This window comes from Mobula hypostoma, chromosome 30 (genome assembly GCF_963921235.1).
Source record: "Mobula hypostoma chromosome 30, sMobHyp1.1, whole genome shotgun sequence".
NCBI classification, from domain to species: Eukaryota; Metazoa; Chordata; class Chondrichthyes; order Myliobatiformes; family Myliobatidae; genus Mobula; species Mobula hypostoma.
In genome coordinates this window covers 16,994,143-17,008,843 of record NC_086126.1, presented here as the reverse complement: position 1 = coordinate 17,008,843, position 14,701 = coordinate 16,994,143, and the positions used below count along the sequence as shown (strand labels likewise).

General features: G+C 50.2%; 1 protein-coding gene across 1 annotated transcript in view; it reads right to left on the bottom strand.

The window, feature by feature from the left end:
* Positions 1-6,415: 6,415 nt before the first annotated feature.
* The window catches only part of LOC134339554 (cathepsin L-like), a 15,182-nt gene continuing 6,896 nt past the window's right edge, over positions 6,416-14,701 (bottom strand). The window contains exons 8-12 of the mRNA XM_063036182.1: positions 13,312-13,431; positions 11,636-11,700; positions 8,360-8,450; positions 7,291-7,349; positions 6,416-7,181 (exon numbers count right to left, since the gene is read on the bottom strand). Of these exons, the coding sequence (XP_062892252.1) occupies positions 7,110-7,181; positions 7,291-7,349; positions 8,360-8,450; positions 11,636-11,700; positions 13,312-13,431 (407 nt within the window). The 3' untranslated portion in view covers positions 6,416-7,109. The remainder of the gene's footprint in view (positions 7,182-7,290; positions 7,350-8,359; positions 8,451-11,635; positions 11,701-13,311; positions 13,432-14,701) is intronic.

Here is a 14,701-nt window from a genome sequence, read left to right as displayed (position 1 = left end):
CCGCTGTCTCTCCTTCTTTATGACGACATCAATAAGTTGGGACCAGGTTAGATCCTAAGAGATCTTGACGCCCAGGAACTTGAAGCTGCTCACTCTCTCCACTTCTGATCCCTCTATGAGGATTGGTATGTATTCCTTCGTCTTACCCTTCCTGAAGTCCACAATCAGCTCTTTCGTCTTACTGACGTTGAGTGCCAGGTTGTTGCTATGGCACCATTCCGCCAGTTGACATATCTCAATGCTGTACGCCCTCTCGTCACCACCTCAGATTGTACCAACAACGGTTGTATAGTCAGCAAATTTGTAGATGGTATTTGAGCTATACCTAGCCACACAGTCAAGGGTACAGAGAGAGTAGAGCAGTGGGCTAAGCACACACCCCTGAGGTGCACCAGTGTTGTTTGTCAGAAAAGAGAATATGTTATCACCCACACGCACAGATTGTGGTCTTCCGGTTAGGAAGTTGAGGATCCAATTGCAGACGGAAGTAAAGATGCCCAGATTCTGCATCTTCCCAGTTAGGATTGTGGGAATGATGGTATTAAATGCTGAGCTGTAGTCGATGAACAGCATCCTGACGTAGGTGTCTGTGTTGTCTGGGTGTTCTAAAGCCATGTGGAAAGCCATTGAGATAGCGTCTGCCGTTGAACTATTGTGGCGATAGAGTAGCGATATTGTTGCAGAAATGTAGTGATGAGGGTTGTGCCAGTTGGTTCAAGAATCAAATGACTGAAGGGAGATACAACAACTGGTCCGGAATGTTGGTTCGGAAGGACCCCAGGCTTCGGAATCTCCTGCCCAATGGAAGTTGGAAGTCCTGCCTGTCCATTGGAGTCTTACATCAATCGAGGTGACCAGCTGGAACTTCGGCTGTGGCCGGGAAATGCCAGTGAAATTCAGCAGTGTAGCATCAGGGACTGCGTCCATTCCCTCCTGCAAGGCAAGGGTTAATATATCATCACAGTTGAGATGAAAACTGACCGTTGTTAATCTGATCTAAATTGAGGTTCTGTTTTTGCTCTGCCAAGCCGATAGAAGGTAATTCCGCACCCTGTGGAACAAGTGCTACACATGCCCTTACACTTCCTCCCTCACCACCATTCAGGGCCCCAGACAGTCCTTCCAGGTGAGGCGACACATCACCTGTGAGTGGGCTGGGGTGATATACTGCGTCCGGTGCTCCTGATGTGGCCTTCTATATATTGGCGAGACCCGACGCAGGCTGGGAGACCTTTTCGCTGAACACCTACGCTCTGTCCGCCAGAGAAAGCAGGATCTCGCAGTGGCCACAGATTTTAATTCCACGTCCCTTTCCCATTCTGCCATGTCTATCCACGGCCTCCTCTACTGTCAGGATGAAGCCACACTCAGGTTGGAGGAACAATACCTTATATTCTGTCTGGGTAGCCTCCAACCTGATGGCATGAACATTGACTTTTCAAACTTCCGCTAATGCCCCACCTCCCCCTCGTATCCCAGCTGTTATTTATTTATTTGTTTGTTTGTTTGTTTGTTTATACATATACACACACATTCTTTTTCTCTCTCTCCTTTTTCTCCCTCTGTCCCTCTGACTATATCCCTTGCCCATCCTCTATTTCCCCCCCACCGCCTTGTCTTTCTCCCCAGACCACCCGTCCCATGATCCTCTCGTATCCCTTTTGCCAATCACCTGTCCAGCTCTTGGCTCCATCCCTCCCCCTCCTGTCTTCTCCTATCATTTCGGATCTCCCCCTCCCCCTCCCACTTTCAAATCTCTTACTCACTCTTCCTTCAGTTAGTCCTGACGAAGGGTCTCGGCCCGAAACGTCGACTGTACCTCTTCCTACAGATGCTGCCTGGCCTGCTGCGTTCACCAGCAACTTTTATGCGTATTACACTGAAGGATTTTCTGTACACCGACATTGGTGTACCCATACCAGGCCGTGATGCAGCCGGACAATACACTCTCCTCCATGTGTTGCTTCTGCAAGACGATTGAGCATGTCCTGGGATGACCCATTGTACAAGGCCAGGAAAATGTGTCAGGTGAGGGCTCTTGACCACTCAATCTATCTCATTATGACATTAAACCCAACTGCCTGCCTGCACTGCACTCTCTCTCCAGTTTATTCTGAACTCTGTTATTCTTTCATTTTGTTGAATTCCCTCAAAGCACTATGTAAATGATCTGATCCGTATGAAAAAATATTTATGCATTTCAATGTATCTTGGTACGTATGACACTGGTACACCAAGACAAGTCAAGTCAAGTGAAGTCAAGTCAGTTTTTATTGTCATTTCAACCATAACTGCTGGTACACAACATTGTGAAAATCAGACAACGTTTTTCAGGACCATGGTGCTGCATGAAACGATACAAAAACTACACTGAACTACGTAAGAAAAAACACAAAAACCAGACTGGACTGCAGACCTATCAAGGACTTCATACAACAGTGCAGGCACTACAATAAATAATAAACAAGACATTAGGCACAGTAGAGGGTAGTAGGTTGGTGTCAGTCCAGGCTCTGGGTATTGAGGAGTCTGATGACTTGGGGGAAGAAACTGTTACATAGTCTGGTCGTGAGAGCCCGAATGCTTCGGTGCCTTTTGCCAGATGGCAGGGGGGAGAAGAGTTTGCATGAGGGGTGCGTGGCGTCCTTCATAATGCTGTTTGCTTTGTGGACGCAGAGTGAGATGTAAACCAGCTTACCAATTTCTGAGGTAGTCCAGACAATTTCTGAGGGCTGTCCAGACCAGGGAACTGATTGGGACCTGGGAACTGACTGGGATTTGGGAATTGACTGTGAAATGACCGGGACCTGGGAACTGATTGGGAACTGACCGGGATCAGGGAACAGACTGGAACCTGGGCACAGACAGACACCTGGGACTGACCAGGACCTGGGACTGACCAGGACCTGGGAACTGAACGGGACCTGGGAACTGACCAGGACCTGGGAACTGAACGGGACCTGGGAACTGATTGGGATCTGGGAACTGACCGGGACCTGGGAACTGACTGGGATCTGGGAACTGACTGGGACCTGGGAACTGACTGGACCTGACTGGGATCTGTGAACTGACTGGAACGTGGGCACTGATCGGGACCTGGGAACAACTGGGACCTGGCAACTGACTGGGATCTGGGAACTGACGCACTGACTTCGACCAGGGAACTGACAAGGATCTGGGAATTGACAGGTAGCTGGGAACTGACTGGGAACTGGCAACTGACTGGGATCTGGGAACTATCCGGGACCTGGAAACTGAGAGTGCCTGTCAATTCTCCTGATCCCAGTCAATTCCCAAGCATATTGGGTCCGATTCCGTGAAGCCTATGATGTCCACAAAACTGACATCAACCAACAACTGGGGTGAGAGCTATGTCCTCACCAGGCCCAATAAACTGGTGAATCCTGACCTACTAACTGAAGGATTCTCAAACACTACGTGACTCCACTGGTCGCCCCAGACTTGAGCCGATTCAGAATGACATCATTCCCACAAATTTCAAAGGTCAGTGTCACAGTCGAGTGTGCAGTCAGAAGCTCAGGAACAGGTCAGCACAGTTCCGGTGAGAAACCTTTCGGCGGTGTCCCAGGCACAGAGCATCAGGTCAGCTGCGTTCACAGGTCAAATGAAATTGAATCTACATTATACGCAATTTTCACAAGAAAGATCACAAGAGAACTAGAAAATATCAGGTTTATTATCACCAGCATGTGATGCGAAATTTGTTAACTTAGCAGCAGCAGTCCAATGCAGTACATAATCTAGCAGAGAGAGAAAAAAATAATAGTAAATAAAACAAAACAAAATGAATAAACAAAGTAAATCACTTTTGTATATTGAATAGGTATTTAAAAATGTGCAAAAATGGAAATATTGTATATTTAAAAAGTGAGATAGTGTCCCAAGCTTTATTATACATTTAGGAATCGGATGGCAGAGGGGAAGAAGTCGTTCCTGAATCGCTGAGTGTGTGCCTTCAGGCTTCTGTACCTCCTGATGGTAACAGTGAGAAAAGGGCATGCCCTGGGTGCTGAAGGTACTACTAACGGACGCTGCCTTTCTGAGACACCGCTCCCTGAAGATGTCCTGGGTACTTTGTAGGCTAGTGCCCAAGATGGAGCTGACTAGATTTCCAACATTCTGCAGCTTCTTTCGGTCCTGTGCAGTAGCCCCTCCATACCAGACAGTGATGCAGCCTTTCAGAATGCTCTCCACGGTACAACTATAGAAGTTTTTGAGTGTATTTGTTGACATGCAAAATGATGGGAAACATCCTCTCCACATCCCTTCTATCTGTGCCCTCTGGTCCTAGACTCCCCCACTATAGGAAACATCCTCTCCACATCCACTCTATCTGTTTCCTCTAGTCCTAGACTCCCCCACTATAGGAAACATACTCTCCACATCCACTCTATCTGTGGTCCTAGACTCCCCCACTATAGGAAACATCCTCTCCTCGTCCACTCTATCTGTTTGCTCTGGTCCTAGACTCCCCCACTATAGGAAACATCCTCTCCTCGTCCACTCTATCTGTTTGCTCTGGTCCTAGACTCCCCCACTATAGGAAACATCCTCTCCACATCCGCTCTATCTGTGCCCTCTGGTCCTAGACTCCCCCACTATAGGAAACATTCTCGCCACAACTACTGCATCTACACTGACTGGTCCTGCACTCCGTTACTATAGGAAACATCGCCTCCACCTCCATTCTATCTGTGCCCTATGGCCGTAGACGCCCCCAGTTTAGGAAACATCCTCTCTACATCGAATTTTTATGAGCCCTCTGCTCCTAGACTCCATTAAAATTAGGAAGTATGCTCACAACATCCACTCTATCTATACATTCTGGTCCAAGATCACCGCGCTACATGAAACACCGTCTCCACGTCCACTCTATTTGTTTTTCCTGGTCCCAGACATCCTCACTAGAGATATCGTCCTCAGCACATGCACTCTATCTGTGTCCTCTGGTCCTAGACTCCCCACTGTAGGAAACATCCTCTCCACATCCACTCTATCTGTGTCCACTGGTCCTAGACTCCCCACTGTAGGAAACATCCTCTCCACATCCACTCTATCTGTGCCCTCTGGTCCTAGACTCCCCCACTATAGGAAACATCCTCCCCATGTCCACTCTATCTGTGCCCTCTGGTCCTAGACTCCCTCACTATAGGAAACATCCTCTCCACATATACTCAGTGTCCTCTGGTCCTAGACTCCCCCAATACAAATGCAAATAAATGTGATGTGTTAGATTTTGGTAGGACTGATCAAAATAGGACATACATGATAAATGGTAGGGCATTAAAGAATGCTTTAGAACAGAGGGATCTAGGAATAATGATTCATAGTTCCCTGAAGGTGGAATCTCATGTGGATAAGGTGGTGAAGAAAGCTTTTGGTATGCTGGCCTTTATAAATCAGAGCATTGAATATAGGAGTTGGGATATAATGTTGAAATTGTATAAGGCATTGGTAAGGCCAAATTTGCAGTATTGTGTACAGTCCTGGTCACCGAATTATCGGAAAGATGTCAACAAATTTGAGAGAGTACATAGAAGATTTACTGGAATGTTACCTGGGTTTCATCTCCTGAGTTACAGAGAAAGGTTTAACAAGTTGGGTCTTTATTCTTTGGAGCGTAGAAGGTTGAGGGGGAACTTGATAGAGGTGTTTAAAATTATGAGGGGGATTGATAGAGTTGACGTGGATAGGCTTTTTCCATTGAGAGTGGGGAAGATTCAAACAAGAGGACATGAGTTGAGAGTTAAAGGGCAAAAGTTTAGGGGTAACATGAGGGGGAACTTCTTTACTCAGAGAGTGGTAGCTGTGTGGAACGAGCTTCCTGCAGAAGTGGTTGAGGCAGATTCGATGTTGTCATTTAAAGTTAAATTGGATAGATATATGGACAGGAAAGGAGTGGAGGGTTATGGGCTGAGTGCAGGTCGGTGGGACTAGGTGAGAGTAAGAGTTCGGCACGGACTAGAAGGGACGAGATGGCCGGTTTCCGTGCTGTAATTGTTATATGGTTATGTGGTTAAAGGAAACATCCTCTCCACATCCACTCTGTCTGTGTCCTCTGGTCCTAGAGTTCCCCCACTACAGGAAATATCATATCCGCATTCAGGGTGTCGAGGCCTTTCAGTGTTTAATAGGGTTCAATTTGTTCCCCACTGATTTCTCTCATCCCCCGTGTGCAGCGGTGGTCAGCCAGCATGGCGGATGTTATTGTAGTGGGGGAAAGTGACGAGCGAAAGGTGACGCAGGCAAGTGGTCCGAGGAGAAGAGGCTGGGAGTTTCTTGGCTTGCTCGCACTGGAGGTCAGAAGCGGGATAGGGGTGTCGGGTGTGTGAGGATGGAGACGATTGTTCCCGGGAGGCAGCGCCGGACAAACACAACCAGTCAGGGCGATGCTCCAAGTTATTTTATTGAGTCTTTGCAAAAGCCACAAAAATGCAGAGCTTGTTCAACCACAGAAACGCCAGGGTGGGACACAGCAGGGAAATGAACCAAACCCTTCCCAAGGAAAAGTGTTCCACTGGAAAAGCTATCGGTCTGAATCCATTCATTCCAATCAGAAACATTCCAACTGACAACCCCGTGATCTAAGGAAATTGATGCCTTGAACCCACCCCTTCCAATGAGCCAGAATTCGAATGGGACCCGCCTCTCGCAAACAAATCCACTGCAGTGAAACCAAGTTTTCCCGATGGACGGCGTCACGGCCGCCTGTTCCACTCACTACGTCGCTCGGGGTCTCTGACTGGTGCCTCCCTGGGAGGTGGGGGTGGGTTCCATACCAGGGCTCACGTTAGCCGGGTGGAGTCTGCTGACAAGTCCAGGCGGGTCGGACTCGCGGTGGGGGCGGCCACGGGGTTGTCAGACAGTCGAAGATGCTGCTGTGTGTGGCCGAGGGACTGGAATGGGACAGGGTAGAAAGGGGCAGTGACGTGGGTAGTGACGTGATGCTGTGGTAGGGGTGTGTGTTGGAATGGGTCGTGTTTGTGCAAAAACGCCACGCCAAGCTGCAAAGGTGGAGGATCTTCCTCCCGACGCCTCGCCGCCTCAAATCGCCGAGGGCGACAGCAGTGCGCCCCGGACCGCACGATTTAAAGAACTGCAGTCATTGGGAAGCGATTCACTCCACAGCACTTCTCCCCAAGGTACAGGCGGAAATATCCCTGTCACGGAAAGTGGAGTGGAAGAGGTTAGTGAGTTTCTGTGCCGCGAAGCGTGAATGGGATCTGATCCCGTACAGTATTTTCTGACTTCTAAGCTTGAAAAACTTACCCCCTCTCCCCATCTCTGTCCCCAGCTATTCTTCACGATCCAGTACGGCATCCTCCTTTCTAAAAAATCAGAAAACGGACAGCGTGAGTTTCTCCTCCGAATCGGCGGCCGCACCCCTCACACTTCGTCGCTGAGCCCCGCGTCGCTGGCCCGTTCTCCAGGGGCCGGGCGCTGGGGTAGAGAGGGATCCGACGCACGGCGTGCGAGGGTAGGAGAGGCTCAAACCGGGCATTCGGCCTTGTTCACAGGGAGAACCGTCGCTGGGCACACCGAGGGCGTGGGGAACCAGGAATGGGAGAGTGGTCAGAGGGATTTACTCTGGGCGGTGGACGGGGAAGGCTAGGAAAAGATTCAATGATTAACTGGGAAGAAGGAACACCGTGCGTTAATCAGAGATGAAAGTATAATAGCAATACAGTAGTTTAACTTTTAAATATGGAACAATGGTCGCTCTTTTACCCCGGCTCTGCTCCGCGCAGGTACGCCCTTGGCACTGTGTGTTCTCTGCGTGTTGGCACTAAGCGAAGGCTCTGTTTGTAACCCCAGGCGGAAGGGCGGGAGGATGAAGGGGATCTGAAGAGATTTTCCCCTTGGAGGAAAATACTGTAGCAGCATTGGACAAGTGGTTGTATCACGGAGATAGAGCCGGCCAGAGATGAGTGAGGAGGAATTGATTTATCCGGAGGGTGGTGAATGGCCAAGCCTTTGGGTTTAAAGCAGAGTTCAACAGGTTCCTTATTAGTCCGGGTGTCAGGGAGAAGTGGGAGAATGGGTTTGGCAGTAATGATAAATGAACCACGATTGAATGGCGGAGTGGATTCGACGGGCCGAATGGCCTAATCCTGCTCCGACGTCTTACGGTCTTGTAAGGTCGAGGTGCTGGTCGCTGTTTGCGAATACTCGCAGTGCGTGGGGCGGGGGGGGGGCGGCGCGGGGTGAGATGCGCAGGGGGGTAGGATACAGAGATGGATAATTAGTAAATGTCTCTGTGTCTCGGACTTGATGAACGGCACAGCGCCCCGTCCACGGCACAGCGCCCCGCTGATCAGAGACGGGAGGTGGTACTCACGGTAGCCGTATCCCACAATGCACGCGACGGTGTTGAAATTGTTCGATGGGCACCTGAATGAGCTAGGCCGCAGTATTCCCCTCCTGTAGGTCTGTGGCAAAGCGAGAAAAGATAAGCGTTAGCTTTCTTTACAGCCTTACCCTTCGCCCACGGTCCCACGTCCTGTAGGTTAGAACGGGAGCCTCGCTCAGCGTCGGGGATGAGCCCCAGGAATGGGAACATGGGGTTCATTCGGAGCCAAAATGGGCCAAGCCGTAAGACACGTGGACAGGCATACAGACAGGGAGAGGACCCGGAGTGACGAGATTGGGTGGGAAGGACTTACTGGGTTGTAGGGCTGTTTCCACGCTGAAGGGTTAGAGTGAGAGAACGCGGACAGCGAGAGGGGAGACCTCCAGTGAGTGAGTGAGCGAGAGAGAGAGAGATAGAGAGAACAGAGAGGGACGGGAGAGGACCTCTAGTAAGTGTGTGAGGGAGATAGAGAGAGAGAGAGAGAGATAGAGAGAACAAGGAGACATGGGAGAGGACCTCCAGTGAGTGACTGTGAGAGAGAGAACAGAGTGAGAGTGGGAGAGGACCTCTAGTGAGTGAGAGAGATAGAGAGAGTACACAGAGATTGGAAAGGACCTCCAGTTAATGTGAGTGTGAGTGTGAGTGAGAGAGATAGAGAAGAGAACAGAGAGAGATGATAAATGACAAGGTTCCACACGGAAGGTTGGTTAGGAAGGTTCAATCGTTAGGCATTAATATCGAAGTAGTCAAATGGATTCAGCAGTGGCTGGATGGGAGACGCCAGAGAGTAGTGGTGGATGACTGTGTGTCAGATTGGTGCCTCGAGGATCTGTACTGGGTCCAATGTTGTTTGTCATATTAATGAGCTGGATGATGGGGTGGTAAATTGGATTAGTAAGTATGGAGATGATACTAAGATGAGTGGCGTTGTGGCTAATGAAAGAGGTTTTCCAAGCTTGCAGAGAGATTTAGGCCAGTGAGAAGAGTGGGCTGAAAGATGGCAGATGGAGTTTAATGCTGAAAAATGTGAGGTGTTACATTTTGGTAGAACTAATCAAAATAGGACATACATGGTAAATGATAGGGCATTGAAGAATACTGTAGAACAGAGGGATCTAGGAATAATGGTGCATAGTTCCCTGAAGGTGGAATCTCATGTGGATAGGGTGGTGAAGAAAGCTTTTGGTATGCTGGCCTTTATTAATCAGAGCATTGAGTATAGGAGTTGGGATGTAATGTTGAAATTGTACGATGCATTGGTGAGGCCAAATTTGGAGTATTGTGTACAGTTCTGGTCACCGAATTATAGGAAAGATATCAATAAAATTGCGAGCGTACAGAGGAGGTTTACTAAAATGTTGCCTGGGTTTCATCTCCTAAGTGACAGAGAAAGGTTGAACCAGTTAGGTCTTTATTCTTTGGAACATAGAAGGTTGAGGCGGGACTTGATAGAGGTGTTTAAAATTATGAGGGGGATAGATAGAGTTGACATAGAAACCATAGAAACAGGCCTTTTGGCCCTTCTTGGCTGTGCCGAACCATTTTCTGCCTAGTCCCACCGACCTGCTCACGGACCATATCCCTCCATACACCTCCCATCCATGTATCTGTCCAATTTATTCTCAAATGTTAAAAAAGAACCCACATTTACCACCTCGTCTGGCAGCTCATTCCATACTCCCACCACTCTCTGTGTGAAGAAGCCCCCCTTAATGTTCCCTTTAAACTTTTCCCCTCTCACCCTAAACCCATGTCCTCTGTTTTTTTTCTCCCCTTGCCTCAGTGGAAAAAGCCTGCTTGCATTCACTCTATCTATACCCATCATAATTTTATATACCTCTATCAAATCTCCCCTCATTCTTCTACGCTTCAGGGAATAAAGTCCTAACCTATTCAACCTTCCTCTGTAACTGAGTTTCTCAAGTCCCGGCAACATCCTCGTAAACCTTTTCTACACTTTCAACCTTATTTATATCCTTCCTGTAATTTGATGACCAAAACTGAACACAATACTCCAGATTCGGCCTCACCAATGCCTTATACAAACTCATCATAACTTTCCAGCTCTTATACTCAATACTTTGATTAATAAAGGCCTGGATAGGCTTTTTCCATTGAGAGTGGGGAAGATTCAAACAAGAAGACATGAGTTGCGAGTTGGGGGGCAAAGGTTTAGGGGCAACATGAGGGGGAACTTCTTTACTCAGAGAGTGGTAGCTGTGTGGAACGAGCTTCCAGCAGAAGTGGTTGATGCAGGTTCGATGTTGTCATTTAAAGTTAACTTGGACAGATATATGGACAGGAAAGGAATGGAGGGTTATGGGCTGAGTGCAGGTCGGTGGGACTAGGTGAGAGTAAGAGTTCGGCACGGTCTAGAAGGGCCGAGATGGCCTGTTTCCGTGCTGTGATTGTTATATGGTTATATAGATGGGAGAGGACCTCTAGTTAGTGTGAGTGTGAGCGTGAGTGGACCGCTGCTGAGTGTGTGAGAGACAGAAGAGAACAGAAAGAGATGGAAAGACCTCTAGTGAGCGAGAGAGGGAGAGAGAAGAGAGAGAACACAGAGAGAGATGGGAGAGGACCTCCAGTGAGTGAGAGAGAGGGAGAGAGAACAGAGAGAGATGGAAGAGAATGTCTGGACTATCTACGTCTGAGTTCCTGAGGCTGACCCGGGACTTGCACGACTGACATAGTGAAAACCGAGTGGAAGCTGCTAACATACATAAGGAAGCATTGAACACCGCCATTTACACCCCCAGAGATGGAGGTCGTCCATTGCTGCCGAAAGCGTCCGCAGCGTGACGGGCTGTAAGTATTATTTGTAATATTCAGTGCTGTCTGCTGGAAAAAAAAACTCTTAAAATTCCCATTAAGTTGTCGAGCTTATTGTCATCCACGTGTGCAGGGATGGTGGGCGATGTTTCACGGTGAATGTCGCTGTCTTGGGGCAGAAGGTCCAGTAGACACTACGAGTGGGTTTCTCTGACACTGTCATCCCGTTTCAAACCACGCTTCCCTGAGGACACCAGCCGAGGCCCCGCTCGACGGCGCTGCTGCACTGAATCGTAGACGGGTGTTGAAAACCGTGGAGACAGCCAGCAGCGGTCCCGTCACATCTGTGCGGCGGGGGGTGCGAGCGGGAGAAATGGTCGCAGAAGGGGCAGAGAGTTGCGTCAGGGTTTATAGGAGGAGGGGGCGTAGATTCCGACAGGCGGGTGGGGATCTCGACGCTTTTGGTGCGATCAGGAGAAGCGAACAGCTTACTTTCAGCAGGATGCCGTTCATTGAGACGACGATGGGTCCCCTTCGGTACACCCACCGCTGCATTTCTGAAGGAGAAAAAGTGAAACGTCACAAAGAGGAGAGCTGTGGCCCTTCAGGCCGTCTCCCACCATTCTATCCCCCCCCCCCCTCAGCTTGAACGCCGCGCAGGCCGTACGTTATCGGGTATTGATAGTGCAGGGCATTTGGCCCATCGAGTTGCGCCACGACTCCCCGCAATCCCAAACCCCACCTCGCAGCTAGTTCCTATCTAGCCTGCTCACATGACCCCCACCCCCGTCATTCCCACCCTGACCCGCACACTGGCCAGGTTAAGAAGAAGGGAAACGTGACCCCGCAGCTTTTCTCGCAACAAATTCTCCCCTCAATTCGGCTGCCGGCAGACAGAACATTATCTCGTGAATTTCCCCGACGACATTCAGCCCATCAAGTTAGTGCTGCTCTCCCTGCAATCGTAAGACCTACCCCATTTAACCAACAACCTCACCCCTCCGCCCTCCTCACCTTTCACTCACAGACCAGGGCTACGAGATAAGACCATAAGACCAAAAGATATAGGAGCAGAATGAGGCCATTCGGGCCATTGAGTCCGCTCCGCCATTTCATCACGGCCGATCCATTTTCCCTCTCAACCTCAATCTCCTGCCTTCTCCCCGTATCCCTTCGTGCCCTGACTGAACAAGATTCTGACAACATCTGCCATAAATATACGTAAAGACTTGCCCTCCACAGCCGCCTGTGCTAACAAATTCCACAGACAGACCACTCTCTGACTAAAAAGATTCCTTCTCATCTCCGTTCTAAAAAGAGATGACTCTCTATTCTGAGACTTTGTCTTCTAGTCTGAGACTCTCCCACCATAGGAAACATCCTCTCCACATTCACTCTATCGAGGCCTATCACCGCTCGATAGGTTTCTACGAGGTCGCCCCTCATTCTTCTGAATTCCAGTGAGTGCAGTCCCAGAGACACCGAACGCTCCTCATACGACAGGTATTTCACTCCCGGAATCATTTTCCTGAACCTCCTTTGAACCCTCTCCAGTGTCAGCACATGCTTTGTTTTAAGATAACGGACCCAAAACAGCTCACAACACTCCAAGCGAGGCTTCGCCAATGCTTTAGAAAGCCTCAACATTACCTCCTTGTGTTTTTACATATTCTAGTCCCCCTGAAACGACAGCTCTCTCTCTCTCTCTCTCTCTCTCTCTCTCTCTCTCTCTATCTATCTATCTATCTCTATCTCACAGACACACACACACACACACACACACATACACATGCAGCACCAGTGGTCGGAATCGAACGCGGTTCACTGGAGCAGTTGGGCATCCGCACTACCCGCTGAGCCACAGCCAACGGGCCAGCCTCTGGCCCTCGTAAAAGGGCTTCCACAGCGAACCTACGGACTGCCCCTTCAAACCGACTACGGGTCACGCCCTCTCCGCCTGTCTCTGCAAGTGTGCACGGCGGCAAAAGCGACCCGGTTTACAAAGGTCTCCCCACCCCCCACGCCCACCTCCCCCGGGCTCCAGTGCGCCCTCCAAACCATTCTGGTCTATTTGGCGAGTCGGGTTGGGGTAGGGGAAGAGAACAGCGAGAGGCACCGCGCTCTTGCCTCCCCACCCCTTCCCCACCCTCTACACCCCGGATACTCGCCTTGCTCATAAGGGGTGATGCATCGGAAGGTCTTTACGGTGGCGACACGTCTCTGGCGTACCTGCCTGCACGTACACTTCCTGGCCTTGTAGGGGTATCGCCTTTGAGACATCAACCCCCCTGTTAACAGAAAGCAGGATTATCTCCCTCCTCTTCAATTCCACCTCGCCTACCCACAGACCGACCTTGCACAACCCTGAGGGGGAGAGGATCCCAGAGACACACCCGGCCCCCACGCTTAGAACACGGGGCGGATCACGGCGTTGGGCCAACTCTTTACCCTGCTCTAAGATCAATCTAACCCTCCTCTTACACACAGCCCTCCATTTTTCTTACATCTAAGAGCTTCTTAAATGCCCCGAATGTATCAGCCTCTACCACCACCCCTGTCAGGGATCTGAAAACACTCAGCACAAGACGGTCCTACCCGCCTGAGTTTTATCTCCACCTCTAATTCTCCTCTTTCCGGTAATCTGCTTCCCCTTCGCCCTTCGTTTCCCCTTCCGATTAACGCGGTTCTCTGGAGCCGTTGGGCAGCGCACTACCCTCTGAGCCACAGCCAACGGGCCAGCCTCTGGCCCGACGTTAACCCCGGTAACACCGCCCCTCCACCCCGGGCACTCTTCCGTCACCTCCTCCCATCAACTCCCCGCATCTGAAGCTGTACCCTTCCCCTCCACCTCACTCCCCCTATCACTATAACCAGCCCTCGCCTGGACTCACCTATCCGCCTCACTCTTCCCCTCACCTGCCTATACTGGCTATCGCTCTTCTGCCCATCACAATCGAAAGGCGGAATAGCCCCCCTCCCCCCAGCCCCCAGCCCTGTTTTTCAAGCCGCTCCGCATCAGAAAGCGATCATCCAACTGCCCTGGCCAGTCCAGATCGCCTCGGGGTCCACCCCCACCACAGGCGATCGGTGATCTCAGGTTGAATGAGTCTTGCTCCAAAGCCCTTCCCCTAAATGTCCGTCCTCCATATCAGGGGCAGCCCGTTCCCCACCGGCATATCAAACACCGGTAACACTCCACCAGTCAGGCGGCATCCGCGGAGAGAGAGGCTGAGACAAAGTGTCACACTGGACCTGGTATCAGTGCCACCAGGGGGTGCAGGGAAGGGATATAGATGGGATAAGTGAATGGGCATGCGTACAGTTTGGGGTTATGTATACATGATGGTCACATTTAAAGAGACAAAATGAGAAGTGCACCCCAACACTGGAAGAACTCAGCAGGTCTATGAATGGGCAATTCAGTCCTCTGTGTAGACGCTGCCTGACCTGCTGAGTTCCTCTTGCATTTTGTCAGTGTTTCTCCGGACTTCCCACATCTGCAGAACATCTTGTGGTTGGGAGGCACGGTGAGAAGCTTGCGTCATCCAGACCGGTCAT